The sequence below is a fragment of the Apodemus sylvaticus genome, chromosome 15, assembly GCF_947179515.1.
Source record: "Apodemus sylvaticus chromosome 15, mApoSyl1.1, whole genome shotgun sequence".
In the NCBI taxonomy this organism is placed as follows: Eukaryota; Metazoa; Chordata; class Mammalia; order Rodentia; family Muridae; genus Apodemus; species Apodemus sylvaticus.
Window position 1 is genome coordinate 4416829 of NC_067486.1, and position 18856 is coordinate 4435684.

At 51.3% G+C, this 18856-nt stretch overlaps 1 protein-coding gene across 6 annotated transcripts in view; it reads right to left on the reverse strand.

The window, feature by feature from the left end:
- The window catches only part of Dop1b (DOP1 leucine zipper like protein B), a 98803-nt gene that overhangs the window by 60670 nt on the left and 19277 nt on the right, over positions 1-18856 (reverse strand). For all 6 annotated transcript variants that reach the window (XR_007973406.1, XM_052157814.1, XM_052157811.1 and 3 more), the window contains exons 3-6: positions 9887-10068; positions 9108-9278; positions 1832-2021; positions 244-342 (exon numbers count right to left, since the gene is read on the reverse strand). Coding sequence is in view for 5 of the 6 variants with exons in the window: in XM_052157814.1 (XP_052013774.1) it covers positions 244-342; positions 1832-2021; positions 9108-9278; positions 9887-10068 (642 nt within the window). In the remaining variant the exon portion in view is untranslated. The remainder of the gene's footprint in view (positions 1-243; positions 343-1831; positions 2022-9107; positions 9279-9886; positions 10069-18856) is intronic.

The following is an 18856-nucleotide window of genomic DNA, read 5'->3' on the forward strand; positions in this document are numbered from 1 at the left end:
GGCTAGGTGACATTACCCTCTAGCCGTTCAATGCCGCCCTGTCTGGCATAGAGAGATATCTGTTCACCTCTTCCCAGGAGAGGTCACACAATGCCCACAAGATGAGAATGGGCCACTGACGGCTGAGGCGAGCAGGGACTGCCACTGCTGAGCCGTCTCCGGGACTAAACCGTTAGGGACAGCAGCACCTGCCTAGGCCTTTGAGGTAACAGGGAAGTGTCCAGAAGGGCAAACACAACTCACCAGACAGGTATAAAATGGGAAGAAAAACAGAATGATTTCCAGATTATTTCTTTGCACAAGAACATTGGCGTCCAGTAGTGAAGCACACAGGGACCTCACCTGAAATGACAAATCACAGTGCTTGTTCAAAGACACCTGATACTCTGTCCATGCCATGCAGCCATGAAAACAAGTAACTCAGGCTGGGAGTCTTGAGGTGGCATCTGGGCCACACAGGAGACAAGGGCAGGGCTTGGAGCTCTAGGGACTGTGGAGCCATACGACAACAGGGCCTCACGTAAACAAAGGAAGACACATGGTCCGGTGGACCCTACGTCAAGGCGGTACCAACCAAGCGTCCTCTCTCAGGAGGGGATGGGCGCAGTGAGGCTGACAGCCACACACACAGACTTGTAGGAAGAGGACAGGTGAGCGATCAGCCGGGAGCAGCCAGCTAGGAAGTCCTAACCAGGGCTGTGTGAGCACAGAGCACACAAGCACTAGACAGGTGTGCGCAGAGCCACGCTTTACAAAAGCGGGTGAGAGTGGGGTGGAGGATTGCTGGCCCACGAGAGACTTAGGCAGGTCAAACAAACAGGCCAGATCCACAGGGCAGGAAAGAGGGAGACAAGCACACAGGTCTCTGATATCCAATCACAGCCTGAGGGCTCTTCAGTTCTATCACGTGGCCCTGAAAAAGATTTAGTGGGAAAGTTCTACCAACCCTCAGCAGACAGCAATGCCTGCTGGCTCCAGACTTTGTAACCCATTGATTTACTCTGGAAACATTGTTTAAAGTGTGGGTCCACTTCCAGGGGGTGACAGGCGGCATGTCTTCAAGCACAGGATCCCAGTTGGGAAAGATAAAGGTCTGGGATGCTCACATTACAAGATTTATGAGCCATTTTGTAGCTGCTAGGGAAGGCAGATTACCTTCGAGGGCCTGGAAGGAGAGGCTGGGAAACCCCGAGCTTTAGGTGTGAGGGCAGACATAGAGGACTGACCAGGGCAGAAAACAGGGCCAGGATTCTCGGGACACTGGAGTAGGGGTGGAGGCAGTGATGCAGGGCAGGGCCAGGAGTCATGGGACACTGGAGCAGGGACGGAGGCAGTGATGCAGGGCACGGGAGGAAACAAGACTGGAGGCACAGCAGGGACCCCAGCAGCACCAGTGTATGCAGCCATTGGCTACTGAGGAGCCACACCGCCAGGGCAGGAGAGTCAGCTCAGTGGGCAGAGTCTGTGCTGCTCTTCCACGGGACAGGGTCTGATTTTAGTTCCCAGCACCCATGCCAGCTCCCAGAGTGCCAACATCATCTTCTGGACTCTGGTACACACTCATTCTCAATATCTCTTTTTCTGTCTGTCTGTCTCATACACACACACACACACACACACACACACACACACACACACACAAATAAGTTTAAAATTTAAAGGGAAAGCAAGCCAGCCTTGCGTATGGCAGCTGCCCCTCAGCCTGCTCGGCAGCTCACCATCACACACATTCAGTCTTGGAAAGTCTCCACTGCCCCGTTCTCCCTGATGGAGAAGCCACCCCCCCACCTCTGTCTGTCTGTCTGTCTGTCTCAGGGAGCAAGGCACCTACCGTGAGCTGGTAATCAGTACCCAGCATGTACTTCTGCTCCTTGCCTGGTGAGTCCCTGCTGATGTGGTTTACCACAAACAAGGAGGCAGGGAGGCGGATGGAAGGGCTTGTCAGAACGCTCCCCCACAGGGCTGCATAGAACACCTCCCGGCCCACAACCACAGACAGTCTCAGGAGCAGGGCATCGGTTCTGTTGGTGAAAGATGACAAGGTTTCAGGGTTCCTCCCACCTCCTGCACTGTGTGAATACCACCCATGAGGTCCGTCCTGAGGAAGAGCGCCCTGGCCAGGGGACCCCATCTTCCGTCACTCTGTCATCTTAACACTGCTGTAATTCCCATCCACCAGCCGTCATGCTGGTGGATCCAGATTTGCTAACACAAACATGTCACCCAGAGGTGCAGCTTCCTGCCCAACATGCAACAGTCACAAACATGGCACACAGAGCATCTCCAAGGCTCTAGGGACGGAATTCAGGTTGTTGGACCTGACAGCAAGAGCCTTTACTCAGTGAGCCACTGTCCCTTTATTACATTATAAGTAGATTTATTTTTAGCTATGTCTATATATGTCCCTGTGTATGTATGTATGTATGTGTTTGCAGGTCCCTGTGCAGGCCAGAAGGCGGCACTGGATACCCCAGAGGCGGAGTTACAGAACCAAACTCCAGGCCTCTTAAAGCAGCAAGTGCTCTTAACTGCTGAGCCATCCCTCAAGCACATATTTAATTAGTGCATTGTGTGCAGGTGTGTGTGTGTGTGTGTGTGTGTGTGTGTGTGTGTGTGTGTGGTAGCATATATTTGTGCACTCATGCACAGCAGGAAGTTAGGTCAGAGGACAATCTGAAAGAGCTGGTTCTCTCCTTTGGAGAAGTTGTTCCACTTCTTCTACCACGTGGGTCCTGGGCATTAGACTCAAGACACCAGGCTAGGTAGCAGCCACCCTAACTGCTGGGCCACTTGCCAGGCCCTTCAGTTTTGGACCTGCCCCAGCCTCCTGAGTGCTGGGGTCACAGGTGTCAGCCGTCTGGCTTGGCACACCTCTTATTTTCACTTAATCCTCCTGGGATGTGACGCAGTCAGCAGCTCATGATGCGCTTCTGTCAGCAGATCAGACCTGTTTTTCCATGGACAGTAAAGCGGGCCCCTGCTCTGCAGTGCGGGTACTGAAAACCACATGTGGGCTGGTGACCACAGAGAGGTCGTCTCACGCTGAGCCAACTCATCACTTAGCATTTCTCACACACTTCCTACCTGCCAAGGAGTAGTGGGAAAGGAAGGACAGGGCCAGCTCAGTGTGAAGAGGAGCTCACGGGGCTTCTCAGCACAGCCCTTTGTGTTCAAATCCTGGCTATAGGACCCGAGACAGGCTTGACCCCAGCATGGATCTACACTACATGAGATGGAGCTAAGAGTCCCTGGCCCTTGCAGAGGTGGGGTGGGAGTGCCCGTGATAAACTCAGCACAGGGGAGCAGATTGCGTACTCAGGCTGCAGTGCTGGGTATCCCCAAGAGTGCCCCAGTCCCTGAGTGGTTCCGAGTGCCAGGTGATTGTGACACACAGTTCACAGTGTGAAGACCACACCACATCAACCACCCTGAGTTTGCTTTTTGATTTCAAAAACAAATAAAAGGAAAATATACTTTCTCCAAATATATACTACATTTATATATTAAAAACGGACTTAAAAATTCTTCTCCTTAAAAATTAGCCTGGGCAACAAATCCAGAGACTCATGGCTGATCAATATGCAGAATAAATGTCTGTCGTGCTTGCCCCACACAGAGCCCTTGTATCACCCTCCTCCCCTGCGGCTCAGGAGGTGGGAGGACTGTGAGCCTGAGGCTGCGAGCAGGGCTAGGCAGTGTCTTCTGGGTGTGGCATGGGCTAGGAACTCACAAGCTGCACCCGTGGTCGCCTCCACAAGACAGACAATAGGTGGGGTTACTGTCATCAGAGAGGGGAAGGTGCATGCGGCCCCACCCCTCTGTGAGGGGTTACCAATAGCTAAGATTGCTGAGGTCACTTTCTGCATGGGTGTGGCCATTCCTAAACTGCCCGTACTCCAGCAAATAACGGTGCGCCTATGCTCTTCAGGAAGCCCTGGTCAAACTCCGTGGGTCACACATAAGGAAGACATGAATATAGGAAGGGTCTTCCTGGGATGGGGGCTGAGAGGGCCAAAGGTCACAAGAAGGATTAAAATTCATTGTATATATGTGAAACTGCCGAAGATGAAAAGTTAGTACAAGTTTTAAATGAGCCTAAACCTTATTGACTCATAAGGTATTTGTAGGGACTGGTAACCGGATCTTACAGAAACAAGCATGAGGAGGTGAAGTCAAGCCAAGGACTCTGGGCAAGTTCACAGAATGGCTTTGTGGCCAAAGGTATTGATTGGTCTTCTATTAAAAGCTGACCAAACAGAGCTTGGCTTTGCTCAGCTCTGAGAAACGTAGGGAGAGCCATGGCGTTGGGCAGAAGCAGCGCTCAGCAGCTACGTTATATGATTAACTGGTCAGAGGAGCCATTGTATGTAGGCCTGGGATACAGACCTGTTGGGCAGCCTCTGCACTGGGAAGTGAGGCTCCTTAGTGAGGAAGACACACACTCGTGTGCATACACACACACACACACACACACACACACACACACACACACACGCTCCTTACTGCCACTGAGCCCTTTGATTTGCAACAGAGCATCCCAAGTACAAACCACAGATGCTGCTCACTGCATAGCTTCCACTTAGGGCAGGGTCCACCATCAAAACGGAGGACAGTAGCTGGGCAGAAGAAACATAGGTGGGGTTTGGGGTTCCCGGGCCTGGGGTCTGAGATGGAGCACGAGGAGAGGAAGGTGGAGACAGGAGGGAGCTGCCACGGGGAGGTGAATCATGGAAACAGCCATTGGTGTCAGGCAGCTGGAGTTAAGAACTGCCCAGGTGGAGCATAGCAAGTTACAGCGTGGAGTTATTGATGGGGAAGTAGATTCTAATAGATAGAAGGCAGATGTCTGCCCAGCTCTAGTACTGATTAAGGCTTGCTATAATAATAAACGTTGTGTAAGATTAAGTATTTTCTCCAGCAGGAGGTGCTGCCATCAGCGTCTCACCCACAGAACAATAAGAGGTCAGCGGCCAGAGGTCAGCGGCCCATCTGCGCCCCACCTGTCTGTCCTGACTTTCGGGGCTGCAACCGAGTATTTGAATTAGCATTTCTAACTAAATGCAGAAGGAACCCTGCAATCCCAGCTGCTGATTCACAGCTAGTGAGAGGACCACGAGACCCCGGGGACTGAAGGCCAGTGGGGAAACATAGGAAACAGTCTCAAAACCAGATGAATCAGGGCGCTCAACCTAACACTGCTGACTCAGGGCTGGCTCTATCCCAGGAGCAGATAATGAGCCTAGACTCCTGCAGCACTGTAGGCCCTGCCAACCACACAGCAGCAGCAGCAGCAGCAGCAGCCTGTTCCGCCCTCCCCAACAGAGGCAGTCCCAGGGCCTGCTGAGCATCCCTCATGATGAAGAGCCAGTGATTGTGTTGTTCCTGTTGTGGGGACAGGGTCTCACTACATAGTTGGGGCTATTTTCAAACTCGGGGTGATCCTCCTGCCTCTACCTCCTCAGAACTGGGATTACCTGTGTACGCTCAAGAGCACTGACTTAAACGGCTGTTTCCTTCCTTTCCCTCTTCCCACTCCCTGCGGGTTAACAAGGCGGGGTTCACTCTGTCTGCTTTCTTACGGCCATCAAGGCGCTCACCTCCACCTCGGTTCAGAGAATGGAGTACTTTCTCCTTCTAATCCTGATGATGACACCATCACACACTGGCCAAGAGGCCTGTTTGTTAGCCTTCTCTGAGAAGCATAGACAGAACAGTCCCTACCTACAGGAAAGCAGTAGGTTACTTCACCGCGCAGCTGGGCCTAGCATCCTCTTCTTCCTATCTGTGCGTGAGAATTATTGGCTGGGGTATGTTGCTCTAATCCTAAGGACTCAGGGGTCTGGTTCTCAAAACTTCCTCAGACTATAGCAGAAAACCATTTGTACAGCCAGCTCACTCACTGTGCCTGTCACACACACTCAGGGATTACAAGAACTTGACCAGCATTGACCTCAGGAAGCTGATCACCACTTCCTGGTGTCAGGACAGTGGCTTGGCTTCCAGTGGCAGCTAAATCTATTCAGTGATTCACGTAGCTACCAAGCTCTTGGTTCAATGTCAAACAATCACAACATTAGGGGAAAAACATTAATATTAAACAATATTAACAACTGTTTAAACAAACTCTCACTTATCAACTAAAAGAGCAAACAAGAACACTCCAACTTTTAACATGTTTCTAGTGTGATTAGCAGAGATTTAAAGAACGGCAAGGGGCCTTTGGGGAATGAATCAACAGAATCCTAACAATCAACGTGTTAATCTGTCAGAGAATACACACACACACACACACACACACACACACACACAGAGAGAGAGAGAGAGAGAGAGAGAGAGAGAGAGAGAGAGAGAGAGAGAGAGACGGGTATACACTCAGACCTTTTATCAGAACGTGAATGTACCAGAACTTGCAGGGGGGCTGGAGAGATGGCTCAGCGATTAAGAGTACTGACTGCTCTTCTGAAGGTCCTGAGTTCAAATCCCAGCAACCACATGGTGGCTCACAACCATCTGTAATGAGATCTGATGCCCTGTTCTGGCGTATCTGAAGACAGCTACAGTGTACTTACATATAATAAATAAATCTTTAAAAAAAAAAGAACTTGCAGAAGTCTGGTACTGGCCTCACTGCTACTTCCTGTGCCACCATGACTACCAAGTCCACATATCCAAAGCCTCCACACAGGCTAGCCAACATTGGATTCTTCCTCACACACGTGACTGTGATGCGGGAGATCTAGGACTAAGCTAGGTGAATCCATCCCGAGCGTCCCATGCAAACCTCTGGTGCAGTTTGTCCAACCCCAGTACGGGAAGCAAGTGCAGCCTGGTTCCTCTCAGGGGACACAGCACTCCAAGCCACCGGGATCCCCATTCGCTGCAGCTTGGGGGACACTCCAAGTACAACTGGGGTGGACCCCTTAATCCCACAGGGCCCAGGCACTGCCCAAATGCATGTGAGGGTGTGGCCAAGGCCTGGGAACAGGAGAGGCAGGAAGAGCATGGTGCCAGTGCATGGGGTATATACACGCACGGTGAAGTCATCGCAAGTGGGTGTCACACGGGCCCAATCACCAGTGGCTAACCATGGCAGCAACACTCAGGACAGCCAGTATGGACAAGGGTTCTTTATAATTTTAAAAAGACATTTAAAAGGGCTTTATGCATACACATGGTTTGTATGGTCATACAAATTCTCCAACTTCTGAGCTGTCCCCAGACCCAGTGAGAAACTTAAGAGCTTTAAGTGCATGTTCTATGCCAAAGCTGTGCTGAGGTTCTGCTCTGGTCACACCTGTGATCCTAGCACTTAGCAGGCAGAGGTTGAGGCAGGAGGATTGCAGGTAGTTTGATACCATTCGTAGAAAGACCCCTGTGTTAGAAAGATAAGTCAGGCATGTGGTGGTACACACTTTTGATCCCAGCACTCACTGGGGAGGCAGAGGCAGGGGGATCTCTAAGTTTAAGACCAGCTTGGTCTACAGAGCAAGTTTCAGGACAGCCAGGAATACACAGAGAGACTCTTGCCTCAAAAACCCAAAACAAACAAACAAACAAACAAACAAACAAACGTGGAAATGGGACCCTGCTTTGTGCCCTATTGATTTGCCCCTTCGAGTTCAGCCTAAGACCCTGGCTGTTGTGCCTTGTTACTGAGATCTGAAACCCCTGCCTACCTACCTTCCCTCCTTGTGAATGGAGGCACTCTTTAGGAGATGCTTCATCCACCAGAGGCAGTGTGGATGTTCACCTGTGTGTGCCCACAACTATGGCCTAATGGGCAGGGGATGATGGGTGCCCTGTGTGACTGCCTCACTTCCATCTAGGACTCTCTCAAGGTCAGGCTCTGTGAGAATTTGAATGCACGTGGTACAGGGAGAAGCACTAGTGGGAGGTCTGCCCTTGGTAGAGGAAGTGTGTCGCTGTGGGGTGGCCGTTGAGACCCGTTTAGTCACTCAGGAGCCAGTTGTCTCCTGTTTGCCTTTGGAACAAGATGTAGAACGCTGAGTTCCTCCTGCACCATGGACACGGCCATGCTCCTCCTGCACCATGGACATGGCCATGCTCCCGCATTGATGATAGTGGCCGGAACCTGTGAACCTGTAAGTCAGCTCATATTAAATGTTGTCCTTATACGAGTTGTCTTTTTCAGAGCAACAGAAACCTAACTGGAACAAGAGTGGGATACGGCTGTGATAGTCCTGACCATACTTTTGTTTGGAGGAATGTGGATTTTGGGACTTTGGAAAGCAGGAGAATGGTTTAAGTGGGGCTTAATGGGCCATCCTAGTAGGAATATGGAAGACAGTGCTGCTGAGAGTGATTTGAACTGTGCAGACCTGGCCCAAGAGGTTTCAGAGGAGAAGAATTTCAGCACGTGGCCCAGAGACTGCTCTTGTGGTATTTTGTTGAAGAACATGGCTGCTTTGTGCACTTGTCTGAAGCGTCTACCTGAGTTTAATTGTGTTGACAAAGGACGTCTCAGAAAAGCCCAGCATAGACTTTGTTCTCTGGTTTGCCTCATGAAGAGCGTTTTGATCAAGTGTAGCAAACATTGAAAGGAAATATACAAAATGCATGGATGGCTGACAGAGTAAAGGGTACCAGAAGCAGGACAGAGCTGAGTCCGGTGTTCAAGAAGATGAGTAGATTAAGGGAGTGGTGACCTCAGGACATCTCACCCAGGGAAGATCACTGTTTGGGTTTGCTGTTGACCAGGGAATGTTTATATTCAGGCATTATTATTATCTGGTTATTGCTTTCATTTGGACTTTTACTCTGGAATGAACTACAACCCAGAAATGGAGGGCACAGCTTATGATCCGGATCTTGAGGAGTGGCCATGAGAAGCTTAGGTCCAGGCATGGTGGCTCATGCCTTCAATCCCAGGACAGAGAGACAATCGGATCTCCTAGTTCAAGGCCAGCCTGGGACTGAGCAAGTTCCAGGTAAAGGAAAGTTTAAGTCTAAGAGTGATAGCTCATTCCTTTAAGTGGACATGTCTCCAGTACTCAGGAGACAGAGCCATGCAGATCTCTGAGTTCAAGGTCAATCTACAGAACAAATTCCCAGACAGAGCCTGCACCCCAGACATGATAGCCACCAACCTTTCATAGATCTCAGAGCCTTCTTCCAGGCCCGGCAGCAGGCCCACAAGGAAGGCCTGAAGACTGGGCAGGAGCAGCTTCTGCAGCGGAAGGAAGTACTTCTCATACAGGCCAAGCAGCACGGGCCGGACCGACATGGCAGCATAGGCCAGGAGCGGAAACAGGCCACAGCTTTGAGAAAGACAAGAAGGGCAGGTAAGAGCAGTCAGAAGTCTGTCAGACTCCACAGGGACAGCTGGCAGGGGGAAGGTTTGGGGTGTGGCTTTGTTTACATTTAGTTGCTGGAGATGAAACCCAGGGCCTAGTCCCAGACGGGAGTTTTAAAGAGCAATCGGAACCGTCTAACTGGTGACAGCCAGATGCACATTTGAGATGAGATGGTCACATGACAACAGTAAGTAAAAAGCAGGCAACATCCGGGTTCTATGTATACATAGTACACATGGAGCCTGCGGGGCAGGTGTTTCTGAAGGTGGCCATCTCCTGGTGACCTTGATGACTAGCTGCTGTGAGGTTTTTTTTCCTATGCAACTTTCCTTGCTATTTTCCTTTAAAATTTTTTGGGAATTCCACATAGCTTCTGCTCTTTCTGCCAGAAATACAAGCATGCACCATGACACTGGGCTCATCAGTGCTGTGACTGATCCCAGGGCCTCGTGCATGCTGGGCAAGCCTTCTGCTAACTGAGTGACAACCTCGCCCCTGGCCTGTCATTTTCCTACTGAACTGAAACATGGCTCGCCCGCCGATGAGAGTGCTAGAGCAGGAAGCAGTTGTACCTGTACAAGAACAAGTCCTTGGCCAGCCATTTGGTTCCCACGATCTTAAAGATGATCTCGTAGGTTTCTAGGGCTTTGAGGTGAACACCGCTGGGCAGGGCAGGATGCAGGCACTGAGCTAGCCTCTTGCTGATGATGAGCCGCCGTGGCAGCAGGGAATACTTCAGGTTGCTCTGGAGAGCCTGCAACAGAGGAAAGGCGAGTGAGACGGCAGCTATGACACTTACAGACAAAAGCAAATCTGTGCAGGTCAGAGCACAATGTGGGGCAGTGAGACAGACAGACAGACAAGAGAGGGGTCACATGGACAGGTGTGTGAGAAGGCTCCAGAGACTCAAAAGCCAGGCCCTCTGGGGCCTTGAATGCCTGGAAAGGCCCAGACAGCTTCGCGGTGATACCATGGCACCCCAGACAGACAAGGGTGGTATACACCTCCACCCCAGGAGACCAGCAGTCCCGTAGAAATGGAAGGGCACCCACTGTCAGGAACCAGCACAGACAACCTCCCTTGCCTATGAGGAGCCTACTGTGTGCACAGAAGCTCTGAATAGTGTTGGCTCAGGAGAAGGGGGGTCTCATTCACCCCATGTTCTTCAGCTCAGCTACCCAGCCGTGCGTGCAGTTTGGGATGGGGCTTATACATGGGGGGACAGCAGATTCTGGCATCTCTATCAACTAGGGATTGCGTTAGAAACAGGAAAAAACACATTGCAACCCCACTGAGATATGGAGTAATGGTATCCCCAAGCATGCAGAACCCAGAAACTTCTTTATACCATAGTTTTTCAAGCTGGGAATAGTTCAGTGCTAGAGACTATGCTTAGTGTGTGCAAGGCCCTGGGCACTGAGAACAAACGAGAGAGCAAGGTTCCCAGAGCCTCTGTCCTGTAATACCATCTGACACGGGTTATCTGCACACACGCATCTGTGCTGAGAGCATGCGGGTGAACTCCAGGGTCTCTGAGAGCCATACACGGGTTATCTGCACACACGCATCTGCACTGAGAGCAGGCGGGTGAACTCCAGGGTCTCCGAGAGCCATCATGGGTTATCTGCACACACGCATCTGTGCTGAGAGCATGCGGGTAAACCCTAGGTTCTCTGAGAGCCATCCACGGGGCCATGCCAGGCTTCCCTTATACACAGGGACACTGCCTCCACCTCTAAAATGCACTCGGACAAGGTGAGAGGTAAAGGATAAACTAGAGATTATCAGGAAGTATCGAAGAATCTTTTCTTTGGCAGGGGGCCATCCAAAGGGTTTCAGGGTGCAGCCCTGGCTGGCTTTACTTGCTCTGGAGACCATCAATTAGTATCTTAAAAGGCTGGAACTGTAGCTCAGCTGCTTGGGTGCAAACGCCTCTTGTGCATGAGGCCCTGGGTTCAGTCCCCTGCAATGGATACAGCAGGCATGGTGACAGATGCCTGTGATCCCAAGAGGATCAAAAAGGCAAGATAACCTAGACTACAGAGAGAGCTCCAGACCAGTTTAAGCCAGCTGAGGATATGAGATCCTATCTCAAGGGGAACAAAAGTATCATGATACATTGTTTAGATCTTGATACACTGTTTAGGAAGGATCTAATAGTCTTAAAACTAAGAGAAGTACAGCAAAATAAATCATATGTTTATTTAAAAACAAAAGTAATCGCAGTAGCCACTAAGTCACAAGCTGTGACAAGAGGACAGGCACACCAACAGATAAAGCAGATAGCAAACACATGTGGGCAGTGAACAGGAAACAGCACACTTTATGTGGGTCATTCTCAAACACACAGAACAGGCAGAAGACCATCACCCTGCTCAGTGATCCGCCGAGGTCCAGTCCTAAAGACACAGTACTTGGATGTTCTCTGAGACCAGGGCCTGACTGAGAAGGGCAATGAGCTCACTCTGTGATCTTCTCAAGTCCACACCAAGTCTCCTGTGTGTGCAGTGTGTCCTAAGGACGCCTGCTGTTTGTGGTTTCACTAAAGGCGCTCCACAACAACACAGGCACCTGGACTCATCCGCATGTGCTTAGAACAGGCCTGTGATATCCTCAAGCCAAGACGGTCTGTGGACTTGTGTGAGTTTTCTGAGATAGGCTTCAAAAGTCAACTTGAAGATCTTCAGGTACTTACTCCTGCCTTTGGGGTCATAATCCATCCCAGGAGCCTGAAAAGCCCCAGCTAATAGAGGAACCAACCACACTGAGGAGTCACTGGGACCTGGGGCCTACCTGCTGCCAACCTTCCATATCCTGACTGGCAAACCTCTTCTCATAGGTGCCCCTTATCCCCAAGGACCTAAGATCTCTATGGATGCCTGAGATATTAGTACCAAGCCCTGGGTATTCCATGGCGTATATATTCCACATACACCCAGATAACACCCACCTTATAAATTAGGCTCTGTAAAAGCTGAGAACAAAATCAGAGCTGTAAGATTAAGGCTAGCCTGGTCTATGAAGTGAGTTCTAGGACAGCCAGGGCTACATACATGTAGAAACCCTGTCTTGAGAAAACCAAGCAAGAAAACAAAGCTGACTGCACTGCAAGAGGACAACTGCAATAGCGCCCTGTAGAAAACACGAGTGCCTGATGGTGCTCACACTTCTGTGACACCTGCATGGTAAAGAAGTAAAGGACGTGTGCAGGCATGGCGAGGCAGGGGGAACACCACTCCAACGTGGCAGTGTGATGACACCACAGCCAACATGCCATCAGAGGTCAGTTCAGGTCCTGAATATACTTAACACCATCAAACTATATACCCAGAAATGGTGAGGGTGGACTCAGGCTGTGTCTTGTGGTGAGGGTGGACTCAGGCTGTGTGTCTTATGGTGAGGGTGGACTCAGCCTGTGTGTCTCGTGGTGAGGATGGACTCAGCCTGTGTGTCTCGTGGTGAGGGTGGACTCAGCCTGTGTGTCTCATGGTGAGGGTGGACTCAGCCTGTGTGTCTCGTGGTGAGGGTGGACTCAGCCTGTGTGTGTCTCGTGGTGAGGGTGGACTCAGCCTGTGTGTCTCGTGGTGAGGATGGACTCAGTCTGTGTGTCTCGTGGTGAGGGTGGACTCAGCCTGTGTGTCTCATGGTGAGGGTGGACTCAGCCTGTGTGTCTTATGGTGAGGGTGGACTCAGCCTGTGTGTCTCATGGTGAGGGTGGACTCAGCCTGTGTGTCTCATGGTGAGGGTGGACTCAGGCTGTGTGTCTCGTGGTGAGGATGGACTCAGGCTGTGTGTGTCTCGTGGTGAGGGTGGACTCAGCCTGTGTGTGCCTTGTGGTGAGGGTGGACTCAGCCTGTGTGTCTCATGGTGAGGGGGGACTCAGCCTGTGTGTGTCTCGTGGTGAGGGTGGACTCAGCCTGTGTGTGCTCGTGGTGAGGGTGGACTCAGGCTGTGTGTCTCATGGTGAGGGTGGACTCAGGCTGTGTGTGTCTCGTGGTGAGGGTGGACTCAGCCTGTGTGTGCTCGTGGTGAGGGTGGACTCAGGCTGTGTGTCTCATGGTGAGGGTGGACTCAGGCTGTGTGTCTCATGGTGAGGGTGGACTCAGGCTGTGTGTGTCTCATGGTGAGGGTGGACTCAGGCTGTGTGTGCTCGTGGTGAGGGTGGACTCAGCCTGTGTGTCTCGTGGTGAGGGTGGACTCAGCCTGTGTATCTCGTGGTGAGGGTAGACTCAGCCTGTGTGTCTCGTGGTGAGGGTGGACTCAGCCTGTGTGTCTCGTGGTGAGGGTGGACTCAGCCTGTGTGTCTCGTGGTGAGGGTAGACTCAGCCTGTGTGTCTCATGGTGAGGGTGGACTCAGCCTGTGTGTCTCGTGGTGAGGGTAGACTCAGCCTGTGTGTCTCGTGGTGAGGGTGGACTCAGCCTGTGTATGCCTATAGTCTCAGCTCCTTTGTAGGCTGAGACAAGATTGCTGAGAAGTTGGAGACTTTGAAGACATCCTGGACAACACAGCAAGACACTGTATCAAAAGGATTAAAATGCTTATATTTAAAGGATAAAATTTTATATTATGAACAATTTTAAAATGGAAAGATCCTGTGCTTCATGTCTTGCCAGCTGAGTTTTTGGAAATAGGGTCTTGCTGCATAGTTCAGAGCTGGTCTCAAACACATAGCGGTTCTCTGGCCTGAGATTCCTGAGGATTTGAAAACAGCTCGGGTGACACAGCAAACACTGTGTTGTTGTCTCAGGGAAAGACAAGTGAGAGTGGTAGTTTCTATACTGTGTATATGTTACAACCATTTCAAAGGGAAAAGACCCTGTGTCTCAGGGCAACAGAAAAGTGAGGGCTATCACCCACCTTCCCTCAGAAGTTATTTTTGACACTTGAGATTCTAAGCATATGCCATCATGCCTAGCTAGGCACGTCACCTCTGCCAATAACACACCTCAACTCCCATGTGCTTGTGTCTGACATCATGACCCTTCCCACCCTGCTGAGAAACCTTCAGGGCATGAAGTACTGGGTATAAAAAGGGAGCCCCGTTCAGGATCAGCTACACACACGGGAGACAGGATGGGCCATCTCCTGCTCACATGTAGTCCTGGGGACTTCCCCTTGCTAACTCGGAGCCGTCCCTCACATCAGCTCCATCTGGCCTGCGTGAGGATGCCACGGTCACTGCTGCTGTGGAACAGGTGGCTCAGTGAAGAAAGCTTAGCAATACTCCCAGGGTGGGTCACAGCTGAGCAGGTCACAGTGGGATTTATTTTCAGGAAACTGGAAATCCAGATTGGGTTGGCCACCGTGCCTAACATACACAATTGATGAGAAACAGTCTATGGGTATAAACTCGGAGAGGCAGATGAGCTGGGAAGGGAAAATAGTTTTCAAAATCATTTTCAGTCAGCTCCATGGAAAGGAAAAACTATGATTAAACAGGAAGTTTAGTTTCCTTATTTATTTCACTCAGGAACTATATAATCCTGAAAGAATTCCTGGAACTACAATTAGGATATAATTACAATATTCTTGACCTCATTACATCCACAGGCACAGCAGGTTGACCTTAAAACAAACTAACAGGAGCTGAAGGTGTAATATAAGTAGTATACTATCTGCTTAGCATGTAGACGGCCTGGGTTGGACCCCAAGTCCCCACAAATAGAAAAGGGGTGGGGGGTTGAGTTACAGCGCAGCTTCATGGCTAGAAGAAAGAGCTACTGTGTCCACCCTAGGGCAGCTCTGCATCTCACTGTGGTTCCTCCCAACACAACAGTCTGCCTGCGGGATCTCCCCAGGCCTCGGCTGTATCTGAAAGCTCGGACAGTGAGCTCACAAGGTTCCCCCAGTGTGCTCAGGCAGGAGGACCCGAGAGCAGAGCAGAAGCCCTGCCGACATGTAGAGCTGGCTGTGGCCACATGCACACCAGAGCCCCAGCCCCAGGTGGGGTAGTAGGTGGGGACAGACACCTGCTGGCCATCAGTTTAGCTCTAGGTTCAGTGGGAAACCCCATAGTGTGGATGTACTTCTATGTGTGTGTATATGCTATGAAGACTTCATACACCACACACACACACACACACACAAGTTCCTAGAAGGCACAGTCCAGAGTATCCCTGCAGAAGCCTATGCTTACTGCAGAGGGCAGGCCACATGCTGCCTGTACGAAATGTAAACAAACCAACTTAACATATGTCTCTCATCAAGCCAACATGGCACAACAGCCACAGCAGTAAAACACTACAAGCTTTCCTTTGGAAGCCTGCCATCTTTACAGGGACGTCCATTTTACAAAGCAACAACGCAGTGAGTCAGGCTGGCCAGGTTACCGAACTTTAGCACCCAATTGTAGCCTCGCCATGGGACCCTACAGTGCCCTTTGGAGCAGACAGGTGGAGAACGGATATGACTTCCACTTAAGCCAAGCCGGGGACTCCCAACACTAACTGCTGTGACAGATAGCAGTGACATGGGAGGGTGGTTGCATGAGGCGGAAGGGAGATGGGGCCCCTGGCCTGCCCTGGGTCACTGAAGGGCACTGAGACCACAGTGAGCAGAGTCACTGCAGGGCGCTGACACCACAGTGAGCAGACTCACTGCAGGGCGCTGACACCACAGTGAGCAGAGTCACTGCAGGGCGCTGACACCACAGTGAGCAGAGTCACTGCAGGGCGCTGACACCACAGTGAGCAGAGTCACTGCAGGGCGCTGACACCACAGTGAGCAGAGTCACTGCAGGGCGCTGACACCACAGTGAGCAGAGTCACTGCAGGGCGCTGACACCACAGTGAGCAGAGTCACTGCAGGGCGCTGAGACCACACTGAGCAGAGTCACTGCAGGGCGCTGACACCACAGTGAGCAGAGTCACTGCAGGGCGCTGACACCACAGTGAGCAGAGTCACTGCAGGGCGCTGACACCACAGTGAGCAGAGTCACTGCAGGGCGCTGACACCACAGTGAGCAGAGTCACTGCAGGGCGCTGACACCACAGTGAGCAGAGTCACTGCAGGGCACTGAGACCACACTGAGCAGAGTCACTCACTGCAGGGTGCTGATACCACAGTGAGCAGAGTCACTGCAGGGCGCTGACACCACAGTGAGCAGAGTCACTGCAGGGCGCTGACACCACAGTGAGCAGAGTCACTGCAGGGCGCTGACACCACAGTGAGCAGAGTCACTGCAGGGCGCTGACACCACAGTGAGCAGAGTCACTGCAGGGCGCTGACACCCACGGTAAGCAGAGAGACTATGGACTCTCCCTGCAGAGTGGCACAGTCTCAGCTTCCGTGTAAACAAAGGAGCCTCCTTCTCAAGAGGTCACTGGATGAGCAGCACCACGTTGCACGCCCTCAGTGAACTCTAACCCCGTGATGCCAGGATGAGTCAGCTCGAGATGAGGCTTCCAACACCCAAGGCCCTGCAGCACTGCCAGAGAGGACCTGTACAGTGAGGCCAGCCAGCCATCTCAAGTAATGACATCCATTTGAAGACTAAGATTTTCTTTTTTAAAGTTCTTAAGCCAGGTATGGCGGCACACATCCTTAGCCCCAGTATGTGGAAGGCAGAGACAGGCAGATCCTTGAATTTGAAGCCAGCCGGGTCTACGGAGTGAGTTTCAGGACAACCAACGCTACACAGAGAAGCTCTGTCTCAAATATAACAACAACAACAACAATAAAACCCAAAACCCAACAACAACCTAACTAATTAAATAACTAAATAAATAAACTTTTTGGGAATGCAGAGACTGGCAGATCTCTGTGAGTTTGAGGTTATTCTGGTGAGTTCCAGGACAGCCAGGCTGTTACATTGAGAGACCCTGTCTTGAAAAGCTAAAAACTAAAACCAATAAATAGATGAGTAAGTGAATGACTGAATGAATCAATATTTTTCTTAAGTCAGCTACAGTGACTCAGGCCTATAATCCTAGCACTTCCGAGGAGGAGGCAGGAGGATTGTCAAGAGTTCAAGGTCAAAGGGATTGTTCTAGCTACTATCAGTAGGGCTTTCTGAGCTGCTGCTGGGTGGTGAGAATGTGTGGACTGAGTCACAAAAGCAGAGCCAGGGAGATGAAGGGACTGGCTGCGGCAGGCCGGGCCCAGGGGCCAAGCACAGCTGGTGGCTGGGCACAGAGGCAACACTTAGAGTGGGCTCTGTCAGAAAATAACATTCCCACAGAGTTCAGGAAGCCACAGTAAGGCCAGGGCTCTACACTACCAGCCTGGGTCTGAGTCAGGCTCCTCCCCTGGCTGGGTCTGGGTCAGGCTCCTCCCCTGGCTGGGGCTGGGTCAGGCTCCTCCCCTGCCTGGGTCTGAGTCAGGTTCCTCCCCTGGCTGGGTTTGGGTCAGGCTCCTCCCCTTGGTAGGTCTGAGTCAGGCTCCTCCCCTTGCTAGCTGCCAGCCTACCCGGTGCTCCAAGGCCTTCCTCACATAGAATGTGCTGCTTCCTCCTTAGCGCCTGGTCACTGGATGCTAAACACTGAAGGAAGCTGAGACACAGTTTCCATCTCACGTCACAGTACCGTAACACATAGTGTGCAGGCACAAAGACATAGACATACAACCTACATGGATACATGCATATGTACTGTGTACATGCATACACAGTGACCCTCTACATATGCACACTCTATACAGGATCACCAGCATACAATACACAGTGACATCTCGCATATACAAAGACACACCTGCACATGCACACACTGGTATACCACCTCACACGTATCTTTCCCACATTAACACACACACACACACTGGCAGACACACACATGCACGCATGTGCATACACACGTATCATGAGTAACAAGGTCCGAAACTACATGGGTTGCCTCAATCTCTTGGTTATGATGACACAAGAATCAATGTGCCAAGACAGAAAAGTTTTATAATTTTTGAGACAAGATTTCACCTCGATCCTCCTGCCTCAGTCCTCTGAGTGCAGGGACTGCAGGTGTATCTCCCAGGATGGACCCAATACAAGAAACACACTAACACCCTGAGCTCAAGCAGGAACACGACACATGCGTGAATGATGCTTTCTCCTTCTGAGTTGGTCTCATTTGGATTCCTTTCTGTGCATGTGTGGCGCGCGCGTGCGCGCGCGTGTGTGTGAGTGTGTGTGTGTGTGAGTATGTGTGTCTCACATGCATGTGTGCAGCCAGAGGCCGACGTCAGGCATTTCCTCTATCACCTTCCACCTTATCTGCTGGGACAAAGTCTCTTACTGAACTTGGAACTCAGAGATGCAGCTTGACTGGCTGAGCAGTGAGCCTCCTGAGGCCTGGCATGTACCATTTTACATGGGTTCTAGGGATTTCACCTCTGGTCCTGAGACTCACATACTAAGTACTTTACAACCAGACCTGCCTTCCCAGCCCTGTTAAGATCCTTTAACCTCTCCATCTGAACATTAGCCTCTTCTTTCTTTGCCTCCCCACGGAGGGGCTGGGACGGCTGGGGTGCTCTGCAGGGCTCTCCCCATGGAGGGGTTCGGACGGCTGGGGTGCTCTGCAGGGCTCTCCCCACGGAGGGGCTGGGATGG